This window comes from Pavona decussata, unplaced genomic scaffold (assembly GCF_977016875.1).
Source record: "Pavona decussata unplaced genomic scaffold, jaPavDecu1.1 SCAFFOLD_236, whole genome shotgun sequence".
Taxonomy (NCBI): Eukaryota; Metazoa; Cnidaria; class Anthozoa; order Scleractinia; family Agariciidae; genus Pavona; species Pavona decussata.
In genome coordinates, this window is record NW_028145641.1 from 1,011,107 (window position 1) to 1,028,619 (window position 17,513).

At 38.3% G+C, this 17,513-nt stretch overlaps 2 protein-coding genes across 2 annotated transcripts; one reads left to right on the top strand and one right to left on the bottom strand.

The window, feature by feature from the left end:
• Positions 1-830: 830 nt before the first annotated feature.
• Positions 831-9,010, bottom strand: LOC146457925 (proto-oncogene tyrosine-protein kinase receptor Ret-like). The gene is made up of 14 exons (XM_085091402.1): positions 9,007-9,010; positions 8,669-8,944; positions 7,993-8,283; positions 7,331-7,360; positions 7,057-7,190; positions 6,037-6,307; positions 5,327-5,437; positions 4,761-4,951; positions 4,225-4,347; positions 4,006-4,076; positions 3,723-3,763; positions 3,454-3,550; positions 2,553-2,652; positions 831-1,171 (listed from the first exon to the last, which is right to left on the bottom strand). Exons 1-14 carry the CDS (start codon positions 9,008-9,010, stop codon positions 1,103-1,105), a joined length of 1,809 nt encoding a protein of 602 aa, XP_084947528.1. The 3' UTR covers positions 831-1,102.
• Positions 9,011-10,495: 1,485 nt separating this feature from the next.
• On the top strand, positions 10,496-11,510 carry LOC146457926 (uncharacterized). Its single transcript, XM_085091446.1, has one exon. It carries the CDS (start codon positions 10,565-10,567, stop codon positions 11,492-11,494), a length of 930 nt encoding a protein of 309 aa, XP_084947572.1. The 5' UTR covers positions 10,496-10,564; the 3' UTR covers positions 11,495-11,510.
• Positions 11,511-17,513: the final 6,003 nt, after the last annotated feature.

Consider the following 17,513-nt stretch of genomic DNA (forward strand, 5'->3'; position numbering starts at 1 on the left):
TCGGATGATCATCATATAGGTACTTATTACATGACTCCTGGGTTCAAACCACTGACAGAAAATCAGAACAATAGTAAACAAAAATCAATGCTTTCTTTCTCTTTCCAATCTGGGAAATGAGCTTTGTGATATATAAAGACGATTATGATTTTCATTCATTGGGTGTTTCCTTTATTTAATAACCACGCTATATAATTCATTAAAGCTGAGGACGTGACTCTCTTCCTGAGCATCATACTATGTATCAAACACGAGGCGAGGAAGGATATTTAATCTGATTTATAAACACCGAGAAGTATTTGGCTAACTTAAGATTCTCTGTAATTGATAATTGACAGTATAATAAAACTATTATGTTAAGTAAACAGTGTACATCTTATCTTAACCCTTTCCCGCCCAAGAGAATGAGCTCAGTATTTGGTCAATTTGTGTGAAATTTGCACAACCAAAAGATCTTGGAAAGATCTACAAATTGAAGGCATAAAATCATGCCCCCCTCCTATATGAGACTTGATTTACCACCCCTCAAACTTTTGGATTTTTTTCCTTTGTATGTTAAGGGCCCAGTTGATATCTTAGAACAAGCAATGCACTGAGAGCTGTACATTAAGCTATAGTTTAGGGGAATACCCAGTAGATACAACGAATAGGAAAATTTTCAATGTTTTTCTTCTTTCGTTTTGGACTTTTCTCACTCTTATATGTGACCTCCTCCATCTCTGTTGGTGTGATTTATAGCACACCCCAGAAAATACCTTTTAAATGGTACATCACATGTGGTCTCCCAGTTCATAGTTAACGATGTAGAAAAATTCGACATTTCCCTCGGGCAGGAAAGAGTTAAGTTAATACTGTAACTGTCCATATTTGAAAATGCATTTTTGATCTGACGAAACTTGAGAGTTGAAGGAAAGTTATAAATTTGCACATTAAAATTTACTTTTTATCTGGGCGTCAACACTATTCTAAACTATTTTGTCGTTGAATTATCGGCAACAGTAAACACTACATGATTTTTTCTGAAGGAAAAACTACAATCAACGAGATACGTATTGTTGTTGTTGTTGTCATTGTTGTTATATGGACATTTCTACCATTAGCGCTACTCAGCTGTCAGGTCACCAAGGTTCTCGTACAGTGTGTTGTCGTAGTCACTCAGATTGACGTACGTCTAAAACGGAAAAAAATAAATAGTCCCAATATTAGTATAATTATTTCTAAGAATTCACCTCATTTTCCCCAGCTTCCAGAATCTCCAATACTCAAGAAAAAGAGAACTAAAAAAAAAATAAAAACAAAAAACAAAACAAAACCGAAAATAAAGGGAAAAAATTTTCGTTAAAGAACGCAGGAGCTTGATGTAGGCTTTACTGAGGAGATGACTGTAAACTATATCCTACGAAAGTAAGTTTCCATTCAAGATGTGGTCGTTACTTGAAATAGGGTTAGTCTATATATCTGGATATTTACAAATCCAAAATCCATCCTTAAGGAATAGGCGAATTCCGACAACAAAGTTTTTTGGTTTTAGTTGATACACTTGATGTAATCATAACAGGCAATAAAACCTACGTATCATGCACGCAAATTGATCTTAATCTTCAGGTCCTTAATTTCGTAAAAATCTGCCTCGAAAAATTGCTAAGAGTTCGATTTTCTGAATTTGCCGCAAGGTTGGAAAGATGTGTTGAATTTTTTTTCTTTCTTTTTTTTCTTTTTCTTTTAAAGAGAGCTGACAGTGCACTAATGCACTAATTTAAAGTTTCATTAGAAGCTGCGAGGCATAGGTAGGTGTCAGAAACGTTCTGAATGTGTACTCACGCAGTGAGCATAACAAAAGCAGACTGATACATCGCGGTTGTTTTTATGGTTTCATTCTGCAGTTTCCTGATTGAAAAGACATCTCCTTTCAATTGATTAATATCACAAAAACTACGAAAACGCCTCCTAATGCAGAAAAGTTTCGTTTTAGAGCCCACGTTATAATCATTAAGAAAATCATACTTCCGGTTTGCATTTAAAGTTAAGCCGAAGCTGGACATATTTCCCGAAAAGGGCCGGTGATAGACAATAAATTTAATGCAGTTTTAATAAGGTTCCGTCCTATGGACTGTAATAACCTATACAACTTCGCCGTTCCAACACCATTTTTAATTAATTCGATCGCTATTTTTTTTTAGTATCTATTTAACAAATCGACGGCAGTTTTCTATTGTCTATACTGTTATAGACCATAAAATGACGTCAAAAAATGTTCAAAACTTAAGTAGAACTGCGAGCCGCAGGCAAGTCGTTTCACTTCCGAGTTTTGGACATTTTATGGCGTCATTTTATGGTCTAAAGGAGTAAAGACCATACAAAACTGCCGTCGATTTGTTTTTTACAATAACATGGAAAACGTACGAGCGGAATTGGCAATTTTTTTTCGTTGAGAAAACGCGTGCGTTACATCTGACGTCATTTTTATTGTCTGTACTCTTATAGACAATAACTACCAGCCAATCAGCGCGCGGGAATTTGGACAGTTATTGTAAGAAACAGTATCCCCTTACCTTGTGCTTTTTCCAAAAATTTTTCATGGTCTTCCTAAGTTCATCAAAAGTACTTCGATCATTTGGGTTTTCTTCCCAGCACTTTAGCATGATCTCGAACCTAAACCATCAAAATAACAAAAATTGTAATTAAGAGCAACTCAAATATAGCATTCTAAGTCAACGAATCCGATCATTGCCTATTAGAGAGCTTTGGAATTGTCAAGGAACATGTGTCTTTGTACAGCAATAATTGAGGTTTCAGATTGTTATTCAATAAAGCTACAAAAACTCAAACCCCATCTTCACAGCGTAGCATAAGCAATAAGCTGGAGGATGCAAACTTCCAAAGTGGCCTACGGGTCTCTGGTGAGACTTGAGGGGCAACTGTACAGAGTAAGAGGAATCAAATTAGTGTTACCGGTTATCTTTCAACCGTCTATGGCCTAGTAGTTGAAGGCACTAGACAAGAGAGCTCTTGCATCAGTTTGAGAATATTTTATCTGAATCTCTCACACTGGCTGGAAATACGGTGAGAGCATGAAAATTACGAAAGATGAGAAAAAAAAAAATCCCAATACTTTGTTAATGAATATGTCAATTTAGTGGGACAAACTAAGCAACGCCCAGTAATGAATATGATCACATGGTAGATAGCAATATCACAATTTGAAAACAACAGTAGCCACAGAAAAGTAGACTTCAGCAAGGAGGGTCGACGATCATATGATGAAAACCGTCTATATCCTGCATTTAAAATCACTAAAATCAAGAACTTCCATAGCCTGCGAACAGCAGACGTATTTCCGGTCGTACCTCCGACCGGAAATACGTCTGCTGTTTGCAGGCTAGAACTTCCATGGCTGTCTGTTCAAGTAAAGTTGTTTTTTCCCCTTGACATTTTGAAACAAAAGCTACTTACAGTTTGCTATCCACATGTCTTGGTTTTGGCATTCTGTATCCTTCTTGGATTTTCCCGGCAATATCTCGAGCATTTATGTTCGGGTATGGAGATCCGCCTGGAATAAGATAAAAATTACTCACTGTATTTTGCCTTATGTCGTTATTTAATATGTGCCAGTGTAATTGCTAATTAAGGACAATGATCGCTGTGCCAACGTGTTTCTCTTTTCCTTGGTGGGAGTATTTCCTCCGTATGAGTATTTAACTCGAGAGTGAGACAAAACTTACCAATAGTGAGAATTTCATAAAGAAGAATACCGTAACTCCACCTGCAAAAAGAATCAGTAAACAAATAAATCATGGAGGACTGAAGAAGGAACAAAGAGAACAAAACAGGATGGTTTTAGGAGCGATGAAGGCAAGGAAGGAAGGAAGGAAGGAAAAGGAAGGAAGGAAGGACTAAACACTTGACTTTGGATGGAGAAAGTTGTGGGGATGAAGGCCTACTTTAACATACAGCTGAACATCTTATCAAAAAACCAATGTTGTTCAGTTTCAAATGAATACTGACACGTCACTTTGTGTGGTATATACTCCATACAACAAGGCCTCATAAGCTGTCCACTTCACAGGAAGTCGGCCCTATGAAAAGAAATATAAGGATACCTGTGGTGAGGCAACATTCACATTAAAAGTGGTACTTTGTATTTGAGGACCAAAACTCAAGGTTTGTGAGAAAAATCATTAAGAGTAAAACCCCTTTAACATTATTTCTATTTTCAACCCTTACCCGACTTTTTCTGGTATAAATATCATCCTGTTGTACATTCCTTGCCATCCCAAAATCTGTCACTTTACACTTCTCTCCTTCGCCAACAAGAACATTTCTCGCGGCTAAGTCGCGATGGATGATCTAAATAAAAAGATTTATTTACGTACAGTTTAAGTGAAAATTTTTTACAATTTGCGTTAATAATTTTCATCAGGGTATCATTTTCTTTTTCTCTTAGCTGGTTCTAACACGCGTGCGCACAAAATGGCGGGAGATTTTGTCGCTTGGCACGTTTTTGCGTTAACCGACGGTTTGTTTGCAGACGATTACAAGCACCTTATCCAACAACTCGCCTATTTCAATGACAAAAGCTGTAGTGGAGCGCTAAAAGTTAATCAAGGCCTTCAATGCTTAAACAAGCTTGCTGTTTTTGTCGGCCTTTAAAATGAAAGACAGGAAGTGACTATACCATGACGTATATCTCGCATGCGCGATAGGGAACTATACGTCACATACTATGTAGTTGCTAAGCGCAGACCATAATTCAAACAAACCTTTTTCGAAGACAAGTAACACATTCCATCAGCAACCTGCCAAGCGAACTTCATCAACTGTTCGGCGGTCAGATTGGTCTTCGGCTTTACATCCGGGTTTCTAAAGTACATGTCGTTCAGCCCTCGACTTTTTCTCAAGTACCCCAGCAGGTCACCAAACGGGACATACTCAATAAGGACTAACAAGGGATCTATAGAAAACAAACTACATGATGGATGGAAGAGCCACTTTGAAAAGATGAAAAGCCACTTTGTGGAAATGCTGTTAAAAAAGTCTTTATTATTGTTAGTATTATTGTTATTATTATTATTATTATTATTATTATTATTATTATTATTATTATTGTTATTATTATTATTATTATTATTATTATTATTGTTATTATTATTATTATTGTTATTATTTGTTAGTAAATGGGAAACACGTGGACATGCTCCTGTGCAATCGAGCTAGAAAGATAGCCTTTAAAAATATGCGCGTTGTTCCTTTCTACTAACAAAATTTTTAGTATGTGTACAGAAGGCAAGTAAGTCTCCTTATGGATGCAGAAGCTGTATTCTATTACCATTCTTTGTGACGCATCCTATAAGCTTGATGACATGGGGATGAGGTTTCATTTTTTTCATCAACTCAAGTTCTGAGAGTAAGTCCTTTCTGTCAGAGTCAGGAGCATTTTCTGCAGAGAAACAAAAGTTAAAACGTTATCAAGATTATTGTGCTGGGAAATTGTTCACACCTAATCTCTTCATTATTGGCAAAACATTGTTTTGACAAAACAAGAACTCGACCAAGAATACTGTATCGTAGACTAGCAGAAGTCCCTTATTTTTCTTCGGGATAGTAACTCGAGCAGACAACGCGGACGCTCGCGCGTGGGTTCGCTAGCTTTACTATCCTGTAGAAAAATAAACAATGCTCCTACTTTAGTTGTATCGAGACTTATGTCGTTAAGTTGAACAGTACTGAATCTGATGAAAATGGACGTCGAGGTCCCTACGATGGGTTGCTATTAACTGCGTTTTCACCCAAGTCGACGCAAGTCCATCGAACGCTAGTAGAAGCAAGTGATAGCTGAGTTAGTACTAACTGTTGTTTCTCTGGCATGGGAGTGCCGTAAAGCTGCATTAAAGTGATTAAAAAGTACCTACAACGTCCGTTGACTTACGAGGCCATATTGGCGACGCAAATCGAAAGTTCAATTCAAAGCATGCGATGTCTCTCGGGCCCAACTGGCCAGAGCAGATTGTGACGATGATCAAGAAGAACCCAACCCACCTTTCAGCATTTTCACAGCCACTGTTATATTTTCCTGTCTACCGCGCATGTCTCTTACTGTTGCTTGAGCAACCTGCGAAAATGCTCCTTTGCCAATAACCTTGCTGACGTTTACTTGCTCCCGACTGATTTCCCAACTTCTTCCCGAGGGATGAAGTGGCATATAGTCTCCAACTACTGCTGTTGCATCACTCGTTGGCTCATTCGCCTGCTCCTCGCCATCCTCGCTTACGGGTTGTGCACTGTCTTTTTCCTGCTCAGGTATTGGATTCTAGTAACAAACATTGTGAAAAAACAAGACTGCAGCAAAACCATATATGTATGCTAAAATAAAGTGCTTTAAGCTCGTATCGGTGAACGACGTCGAAAAACATTTACAGACTTGGATTACAAGGTTGGTAATTTATTGCAGTTCGTTAAAGAAAAGGACAGGTGAATTAGCGTAATATTGAAAGGGTCTTTAGGTGGCCCACGACAGTTGCCAGTACTTTCCATCACAAATATTTTAGGGATCAATACTACCATCCTCAGTATCGATGGATACAACAATAATGGTATCCAACAAATGCTTTAAGAGCTTATAACTCAAAAGCGAGTTCGATAACTCCAATTTATTATTATGGAGCTACAATCAGCAACTTTTGATAAGAAATGCGAGGGTGGGTTCAGAGTGAAACAGTTGCATTTCTGGAAATGCAGAGTTAGCTACATAATAAAACCATTGTCCACATGAATCCCAAGACCCTTGCCTACATTTACATAAGGTTCATGGAATGACTCCTTAATGAATGATTCTCTTATAAATAGCTACTATAATAATTGTTTTATTTTCATCGCTAACTATCAAGACTGCAGATTTACAGCGAGCTTACCATTGCTTGAATCTCTATCTCCTTACCTACATGTAGTTAAGTGTCATGGCATAACTGTTGGGAAATGATTCTCGCTTAAATAGCTATTATAATAATTGTTTTATTTTCATTGCCAGCTAACAAGACTGTAGGCTAAACTAGAGCTTACCATGGGTATAACATTCTGCCTGCATCTTGGGCACGGACGTCGCATTCTCCAGAGCGCAACGGATAGAATGATAATTATTATCAACAATAAAATGATACCAGAATTATAAGCAGCATGAAGATCAGCACAAGAACCTATAAATAAACAGAAATATGAACATAACGTCATTCTTTGAATTTATGCTATTTTATTCATAAAATAAAGTCATTTATTTCTGGGCTCACGATTAACAACAAATTAGAAGCATATTTACACAGGAAACAAATCCTCTCACCTGTTTGATTTTCCGGAGGCTTAGAACTACCTGCGAAATATCCGCAAAAATGCGACGCGTTAGAAGTAAGACAAAAGCTGATACAGTTTAAAGGCCTTATACCTTACAGGAGAAACTTTTTATACATGACTTTTCTACACTAACTTGTGAACAAGGAAGATTATGAGTGGTTTTAGTTTAGCCAATTGACATACAGATCAAATGAAAATAAAATGGAAAAATAAGTTGTTATTTAAAGTAAATCCAGATACCGCTAACAAGGATTGAAAGGTATAGACAACACTTACCTTAAACCAACACGAAACCGCGAAACATAAAATTTACTTTCCAATGTGAATAAAAAACGTTGTGATTATGAACGGCGCGTTAAATAACTACATGGCTGCATTTGAAACAACTGCACTAACTAGTTAATCAAGCATTTCTTTTCGTTTACGAGCCAGACATGAAAACTAAATCATATATCCACTTCCCAAGAATCTCCAAGCAACTTCGACCTTCTCAATGTTGCCTTTTGTTCTTTCATTGATTTGTATGGCGCAGACTTAACAACATTCACACTCCAAGCGTTTGTCTACTTTGTCTGTTGGAATTTGCGAATCAAACATCCTACAAAATCACCGAAAACTAAGAGAACATTTACATCATTTGATTTACCTTACCTCCAAATATCACCACAACCTTGATTCTATCTTTGTTCTTTAAACTTTCCCCATATTTATTTGTAGCGGTAACCACAAATTCGTACTGCTTGCCTTTCTCCACTCTAACAACAAATTCACGTTTGGAAATATCATTTATAACATCCACCATCGTCCACTGTTCATCGTTTCCTATTCGTTTGTAGATGGTATATCGCATGATGACAGCTCCATTGTTATTTGGTTCATTCCATTTCAGGGTCACTTCGTCATCTCTTACATCGGCTGTGATAACTACAGGCTCTGGAGCATCTGAGTGGGTATTGGAAAAGTGACCAAGCTATTAGTTAATAAATTGTCATCTGTGTTTCACAGTTGAAACTTTTAGTTACCACAGTAAAAACCTGCAGTAATAGTATTATAAGCCAAAGAGAGTGAGAGATTTTAGAACAGACAAAGGTAAAGAAACCTTGCAAGGAACGATACCTTTTTTTGCGCTCGCAATATTTTTTTTTTTGCCTTTATTATTCGGACGCATCGCAATTATTCTCGCATAGTTCCCCATTATCTGAACGCCTGAACCAGGGTAGAAATAACGTACTCAAGAGACCACAGGACATAAAATTGGACCAAGGATGACACTAAAGGATTGTGATAATGTGTAAAGCTACGTCGGCCTACTGTTATAAATACTTACCTTCAAACTTTGTCTTGATATTTTTATGACTGGTGTTTCCTTTAAACACATAATTCCTGGCAGAAACCATCACAGTGTAGTGGGTATTTTTCTGTAGCTCTCCAATTTCGAGGCTCCTCCCTGTAGGGTCAGTAACGTTTCTTTCCTGTAGTATGCCCACTTGGTATGCTGTTATTGGACTTCCTCCATCGTTAGCTGGTGGACTCCATCTTATTGTCAATGAGGTGGCTTGAATGTCTGCAGCTGTTGATGTGATGATAGGGGAACCTGGAGTCTCTAATATAAAATAATAAAAAAAAAAAAACTTTATTGTTAGCTTTATTGTTTGAGAATTATACCCATCCCAAAGATGAGTGCCTGGGGGCAGTGGCGAATATGCTTATCCTTTTCCCAATAAACAATGGTTGCTGAGAACAATTTTTGCCGCCGATAATACTGAGCGTTAACCAAACATACACCGCAATTGAAAATATAGCAGTTGAAGTTGGTTAGAGAGTAGGGATGCGCGAAGTGCTGAGAGCACTCTCTTCCCACCAATGTGGCTGAGGTTCGTTTTCTGGAGTTAACACTAAAAGAATTTCTGCGAGAAAAAGAAAAAAACATACGCAACAAGTGGTGTCCGTAGAGCGGAACTCCACTGCATTACGTCCATAAGTGAGCTATATCTGTTAAAGTAGGTGAAACTCAACTCTTATAAAAACCAAAAAACAAAAAAAAAAATTACAACACAAATAAACCACCAAAAAATAGAGTAGAAAACTATTACTATGTATAAGCTCTATTATATTTATTCAATAGGCGTACTTGTATGGAGCCGAGCTCTGTTGTGCAGTCCCTCACTTTCCTTATTTTAATTTTACTATGATTACATTTTCATCTGCTGCATAAGCTTCATTTTAAAAGATAGTAAGTGAGGGTAGAAGTTTTGTAAATCAATCAATCAATCAATCAATAAATCAATCAATCAATCAATCAATCACTCAACACATATTGATTTTCACGCAAATGTCAGCCGAAGTTAAAAAAAAAAAAAAAAACTGAAGGGAAACGAAAAACTGTTCGAGTTAGCTGGGTTTCGAATTATCGAAACTGTAACGAATATGCATTCTTACGACAATGCAATACTGTGTATTTAACTTATTTTATTTAATACACTGAATTTATGTTCCCTTTTGCGTCGTCCAGTCTTTGTTCTAGTGTTGAATTCGATCACACGATAAGAAAAACTAATGCGATATCACAATAGGCATCTGTGGCGAGTTATAAGAACCAGAAATTTGAGTTGTCGGGGTAAATTTTGATCAAGGGAAACGAAATCTAGTTCGAGTTTAAGTTATCGGGGTAAAGTTGGATCAAGGGAAACGAAATTTAGTTCGAGTTAACGGGCTTTTCGAGTTATGCGAGTTCGAGTTAACCGAGTAAAAATGACTGAAAATTTGGGTCAAATTCAAGGGAATTGATACTCAGTTCGAGTCATCGGGGTTCTACTGTATTTGCCATTCATACTAATTAGTTGACTGTGAAGATGAATTCGATGTTAATACTTTATTCAACTCTTTACAAAAGCTATTTATCAATGATTAATAAGTTGTTTTGTAATCTGTTTATGAAAAGTAATCTGTTTAAGAAAAGGGAGCTTTCACATAAAAGGAATTTCAAGTATTGTATTTACAGTACTAACTAATATGTGATACTTGGAATAGGAAGCATAGTTATTGGCGCTCTCCTTTACAGCTCGCGAGAATACCGTACTTAAAACAAACATATTTTCTTCTTAAATCAAAAACAACAACATAAACATCCACTAACTTATTTGATGGAGAGTCATGCGCGCGGCGGAGGAGTAAGCAGCATGGCCGAGCCGTCCGCTAAGATTTTCCGTTTATGTAAAATTTAATGGCCGATTTCTTCCAAAACATCTTAACTAAACGAAGAAATAGATCCTCTAACTCATCTGCAGAGGAATCTCCGGACGCAAAAAAGCCTAGAGGTTCGCCGAATTCTTCAATTGATACTCAGCAAGTCAACGAAGGTGACGACGAATTCATGGCGGCCGCAAGTATGGTAGAAGATGTACAACAAAAGCTCCAAGTGATACTCCAAAAACTTGGAAAACTCGATTCAATCGAGAAATCGGTGAACAAAATTCAGGATACCCTCGTAAAACTGGAAGCGAGAACGCAATCACTGGAGAGCTTTCAACAATCCGCTACAGCCGACATTAGCGACTTGAAAGAAAGCCTGAGCTTCAGTCAAGAAAAGTACAAAGCGTCGCTCGACGATCTTAAAAGGCAACGCGAAAACCTCGAAGAGAAGCTAAACGAGCTTGAACGACAAAACAACCATCTCGACAACAAAATTAAAGATGTAGAGACCAAGAACCTTTACCTGGAGGCGTACTCAAGACGCGAAAATATAAAATTTGAAAATATCAGCGAAGACGACAACGACGACGAAGACACAGAGCAAAGGCTTCGCACTTTCCTTGAGACTGACCTGGGATTCCGAGACGCCCATACGGTAGAAATACAAAGAGTTCATCGACTGGGAAGGAAAAAAACCGATGAGTCAAGACCAATTCTCGCGCGATTCCTTAGATTTAAAGACTGCGAGAAAATCCTGTCTTTAGGAAGACGACTCCGGGGGACAGCTTATAAGATGTATCAAGACCTCCCACATGAAATCGTACAAAGAAGGAAGAATCAAATGGACACATTCAGAAAGGCCAGAGAAAATAGAATCCCTGCTACCTTTAGTAAGGCACAACCAGACAAATTGTATATTCGAGGTAAGCTTTGGCCAGTAGGAAAAACACTAGATATTTAGCGGTAATTATGATCATTTCGAAAATATATATACATAAATATGTACAACTGATATAATTTCTGGAGAAATGGATATATTTCCTCCCCGTTAATACAATATACATATATATATATATTTATTTATTTTTCTTTTTCCAATAACACAAACGCCATATTATAGATGTAATATTTGTTTTTGCGGGCGGTGACGCGCTTTTCAGCCAAAACCAAACCGCCTTATAGAACGGCGCGCATTGCAAAAGTTGAGTTTTTATTGGGCCTCGCGCTATTGATTTTGAAGTGATCGAGCTACATGGCTCCATCATCAAAAGACCTTAGTCTAATAGCGAACGCCTTTTTGTTGGTTTACGTGTACGTTAATGTAAGTCTGTCTTTCCGGTCCTATTTACTGCATTTTGTGTACTTCACAACCCAGGATGAATTTTATGTAGTTTGTTATGTGTATTTTCGTGTTCTGTTTACGTACGTATTTTATTTTGGCTTCTCCAAATGCATTTTTCTTGTTACGTCCAATAATAATGCTTCGTTATGCAAGGTGTTAGCGGTCACGCATATCTTCACCGCTTTGAAAATCCTACCAATAGTCTTCATCCACACCTCATTACAATCAACACCTACGCCGAGGATTTAGTGATCTGTTCCTTAAATGTGCGAGGGCTGTCGAATACCATTAAAAGGCGTGAGACCTTTCGCTGGCTCAAGTTAAAAAACTACGCAATTTATTTTCTTCAAGAAGTTCATTGTACTAAAGAGAAAGAGATCTTGTGGACTTCAGAATGGGGTTTCTCAGCTGTTTTTAGCAGCTATTCAAGTGCTAGTGCCGGAACTTGTATACTTTTTAACAATAATTTTGAACACAAAATTCTGAAACAATTCTCTGATCCAGAGGGAAGATTTGTCATAGTAGACATCAAAACAGAGGATAAGACTTTGACCTTAGTAAATGTTTATGCGCCAAATGACGATAACCCCACCTTCTTTAAAAGTGTGCTCAATCAGCTTCTCTCTTTCGACTGCGAAGAGATAGTCCTCGGAGGTGATTATAACTTGGTCCTGGAAGTTGAAAAAGACAAATCTGGGGGAAACCCGACCACTCATAAAAATTCGTTAAAAGAAGTTCGGTACATTGCTAGCCTGTTAGATTTAGTAGATATCTGGCGTGCCCTTAATCCAGATGTCAAACGATTCACCTGGAGAAGGAGGAAACCCGATGTGCACTGTCGTTTAGACTTCTTTTTGACCAGTTCCAGTTTAAGTACAACGATTACAAAAGCGGACATTCTACCTGGCTATAAAACTGACCATTCTCTAATAACACTACATCTCGCAAATAATAAAAATCCTAGGGGACCAGGTTTCTGGAAACTGAATACCTCCTTCTTGTTAGATAGCGAGTATGTTGACTTAATCAAGGAAACAATCAATGATGTGGCGAATGATTACAAAAATGACACAGAGGTTGACGCCGTTCTCCTTTGGGACACTATGAAAATGCAAATTCGATCAAGCTCCCTTCACTATGCAAAGAAAAAGAAAACCAAAATGAAATCACAGGAGTCAAGCTTAGAAACCGATATATTATCTCTTCAAAAGAAACTGGAAGAAAACAATCTCTCGGAAACAGACAAAACTAACAATTCTAACGAATTAGATATTAAGATTCTCCAGAAAGAAGAAATATCGAAATATAAAACCCGTGGAACAATTATAAGATCCAAGTCTCGCTGGTATAATGAAGGAGAAAAAAACACAAAATATTTTCTGAATTTGGAAAAACGACATTTTAATAAAAAAACCATTAAAAACCTTCAGCTAGATGACAATAGTACCATTAAGACGGACACTGAGATATTAAAAGAGGCAAAATCCTTCTACCAATCACTGTATTCTTCCTGCAATCCACAAGTTAATGCAGAGCTTGAGGACATCTTTTTCCCAGAAGGAAATACCCTGTTGCTAGAGGCGCACGAACAAAAAGAATGCGAAGGTCTATTGACCGAAGCTGAATGCTTAGAAAGCCTGAAATCAATGGAAGCAAACAAAAGCCCTGGAAGTGACGGCCTCCCAGCCGAATTTTACAAGGTTTTCTGGAAAGACATACATCATTATCTTCTAAACGCACTAAATTGTGCATATGCAAACGGCCTTCTATCAATTACTCAAAGGAGAGGATTAATCACCCTCATACCAAAGAAGAACAAACCTGCTCATTTCTTAAAGAACTGGAGACCAATTACACTTCTTAATTGTGATTGCAAAATAGCAGCCAAATCCATTGCTAATCGAGTACGTAAAGTCCTACCAAAGATAATCAACAACGATCAGACCGGCTTTTTAAAAAACAGATTTATTGGAGACAACATCAGACTTCTCGATAGTATAATAAATTACACAGATACAGAACAAATCCCTGGCCTTCTATTATTTGTCGACTTCGAGAAGGCCTTCGATAGTGTAGAATGGAGCTTTATTGAGAAAACTCTAAAATACTATAACTTTGGAACATCCTTGATTGCATGGGTAAAATTATTTTACACTGATATAAGCAGTTGTATCCAAAACAACGGATGGTCCTCCGATTTCTTTACGTTAAGTCGCGGTGTGAGACAGGGCTGCCCTCTTTCCCCTTATTTGTTTATTTTATGTGCAGAAATATTGGGTAGCACAGTAAGGAAGGATAATGAAATTCGTGGAATCACGATCCGGGGCACTGAGTGCAAACTCTCGCAATACGCAGATGATACGACAGTGATTTTAGATGGCTCACAATCCTCCTTTTCTAGAACTCTATACTTACTTGACGCATTTGCTTTGATATCCGGCTTGAAAGTTAACTACGATAAAACGGAAGCCCTCTGGATCGGATCATTGAAAAATTCAAATGCAGTATTACTCTCTAACAAACCTATAACATGGGCTGAGAGAAAGGTTTACGCCTTGGGAGTCTGGTTTTCGACTGTAGAGAAAAACGCTTTTTACGATAATTTTTCCGAAAAAATCGAGAGAATAAAAAACATCCTAAATAGCTGGTCTGCAAGAAGGTTGACTCTTCTAGGTAAAATTACGATCATTAAATCTCTGGCAGTATCCAGTCATGTCCAATACTCTCAACTAGATTCCAGTGGACAAAACCTGGTTTCCGATGGAGTCCAGTCGCACAATAAAACCGGAAGTACAGTCGACTTCACTTGGGTCACCGGAAGTCTGGTCATGAGATGAAACCGGAAGTGTAAACAAAACAATTGGGAGGGTTGGAAAGTCGTCCGATGGAGTCCATCGGAACCATTGGAAATACATTGATTCCGATGGAGTCCATCGGATCCATTGGAAATAATCGATTCTGATGGAATCTCCGGAAGTCTAGTCGTGCCATGAGCCAAAACTAGCACGCTACACATGTAACATAACTCGTTCTTAAAGCCGTGAGTCGATACAAGCACGCTACCGTGTAACATAACTCGTTCTTAAAGCCGTGAGTCGATACAAGCACGCTACACATGTAACATAACTCGTTTTTAAAGCCGTGAGTCGATACAAGCACGCTACACATGTAACATAACTCGTTCTTAAAGCCGTGAGTCGATACATGCACGCTTTACATGTAACGTAACTCGTTCTTAAGACCATGGGCCGATACAAGCACGCTATACACATAACATCACTCGTTCTTAAAGCCCTAAGTCGAGACGAGCAGCGGCGCTACACATGCATGTAACATATAACTCGTTCTTAAAGCTCTGAGTCGGTATAAGCACGCTTTACATGTAACATAACTTGTGTTTTAAGCCCTAATTGGAGACTAGAACGCAACACATACGTAACATAAGTCTTTCTTAAAGTGATGAATCGAAACGAGCACGTCGGTATGACTTTACTCGTTCTCAATTCATGAAACCATACAAGCACGCTACGTGCATGAATTTAAAGCCCTGTGTCCCCCGAGCCCGAAGTTGAGACTGGCAGTTACGCTCCACATAAGCTGAGTCGAATTATCATGCTACACATGTCAAATAAGTCCTATTTAAAGTTCACGACTGGTTTGCCGATGATCGGTAAGGGTACAAATTCAAGGGCGGTTGTTAACACAGAGGGTTTTCGATGGGTGTCCCTTTTTTATTTACCAGTTTCGATTCTTTGGATACTGACATCGGTATGCAAATCGTGAATAGTCCTTTCTCCCTCGGGCGGCCATGCATGTAGAAGTCTCAAGAGAAATAAAACGCCTTGTTTTGACTGCAAAGGTTGCGGGAGCATGGGTACCGATATCGACATGCGCACGCACTCTTTGGTTGCCATCAAAGATCAAAAAGTGCATCGATTTATTATAAAATCAGCAATTTTGTTAGTCACCATAACAACAGCGTATCAAAAAGAACGGGGTCAGGTAGCGATAGACAAGCACTGACAGCACTAAACATGCCAGGGTATTTGGAAAATTACGCTGGTTTCTCTAGTCTACTTTTTGTCATAAATGCCATAGGAGATATTTTCAAGGTCGGCCGATTCCTTTCAAATTCCTAGCACAGATTACCTTTCGGATAAGATTAAAAAATATTCCCTTTTAAAAAGAACTGACTTATTTTCATGCGATTTTGACCACCCCCCTTGTTTCTGGCTAATTTGCATAAGAAAATAACTTCAGATTTAGGGTAACTTGCGTAAGTTATTTCACCTACGTCTTACCGCTTTTTAGCGTTCTTACGATTTATATAAAATGTTTGACATTCAATAAAAACACATGTACAAGATGAATGATTTAGGATATATTTTATGTCTTTGGTTAATGTGCAAATGTTCGTCTGGTGTGGCTTTTGGAGGATTCGAAAATTTTAAGCTCTTTTCAAAAAACAGTGTCTAGCATCTGCGTGGATAGAATTTTAACGAAAAGCGGTGTTTGCACAGTTTAGCCATCCATGTTTAATGTTTAGCAAAAGTTAGATTGGAAACTCCAAATTCTTTCGCACAATTGGGCATTTCAGTCGGCCTAAATCGGGAAAATCAGAATACATTTTCCCGCCATTGTTTTTTACCGACTGAGCGAATAATTACAATTCCTGTTGTCGTTTTGTCACGTCATGTAATTTGAGCCAGCGTTTTCACTGAACAGCACGTAAACAAAGTAGTCGAATGCTTTTGAAAACATGAGTATTTTAGTGAGCTGTTCTTTTCATTCTCAGGACTCTCCTTGTGACCAAGTCGGTATAGGAAATACTATTATACCATAAGCAGCGTGTACAAGAGATGTCAAACCTCTACTGAAAACCATCGGCGCTAGCGGTCGAAGTTTTGTTAGCGAAGATCTCCTCATTCCAAATCGTGCTGGCTACTTCCGCGTGACTCCTGAACAGAAGTCCATCTGCAGTACACTCGGTTAATCTGTGCAAGGCTCACTTTAGCGTTGTAACGAATACCAGAATATAATAAGTCACTAGAAACCAAAATCCTACTGAAGACGAATGACGCCATCATTCCCAACCGATACCCGTTATCCATGATCTAAAATGTGCGTATGCTTTACGACATGAACTACGCCGCGCCGAGGACCAGCGTGTGATCAATCTACACTGGCCGCATCAAGTGATGCCACAATTTTACATATACCCCATCTTCACGACCTCTTACGCCACTCTTCATTGCAACAGACTCTCGTTTGCCTCACTTAGCTGAAAACAAGAGACAACATACCATGCATCGTCCGAGCGGCCTCGCGGCGAGCTCATTACCACCTCTGATACTAAGAATCTATTCGTGTCTCAGTCTCTCACGAATGAAGATATTTACTTTTCCAGTAGCATCTATTCGTGTCCAATGGAGCCGATGGACTTAATCGGAACGACTTTCAACCCCCTCGTACAACACGAGTGCAAATTATTTTTAAGTCTCTTACGAATAGAAAATATGCTTTTCCGATGGAATCTATTTGTGTCCGATGGATCCCATGGACTCCATCGGAACGACTTTCAACCCCCTCGTACACATAAGTGGAGATGTGGAAATTATTCTAAGTCTCTCACGAATAG

Excerpts from the sequence above, each read along its gene's own strand:
- LOC146457925 (XM_085091402.1), bottom strand. Across the intron at positions 4,952-5,326 it reads AGGATGCGTCACAAAGAATG|ATCCCTTGTTAGTCCTTATT; the intron begins GTAATAGAATAC and ends TGTTTTCTATAG. Across the intron at positions 3,551-3,722 it reads TTATGAAATTCTCACTATTG|GCGGATCTCCATACCCGAAC; the intron begins GTAAGTTTTGTC and ends ATCTTATTCCAG.
- LOC146457926 (XM_085091446.1), top strand. The coding sequence starts at position 10,565 with ATGGCCGATTTCTTCCAAAACATCTTAACTAAACGAAGAAATAGATCC.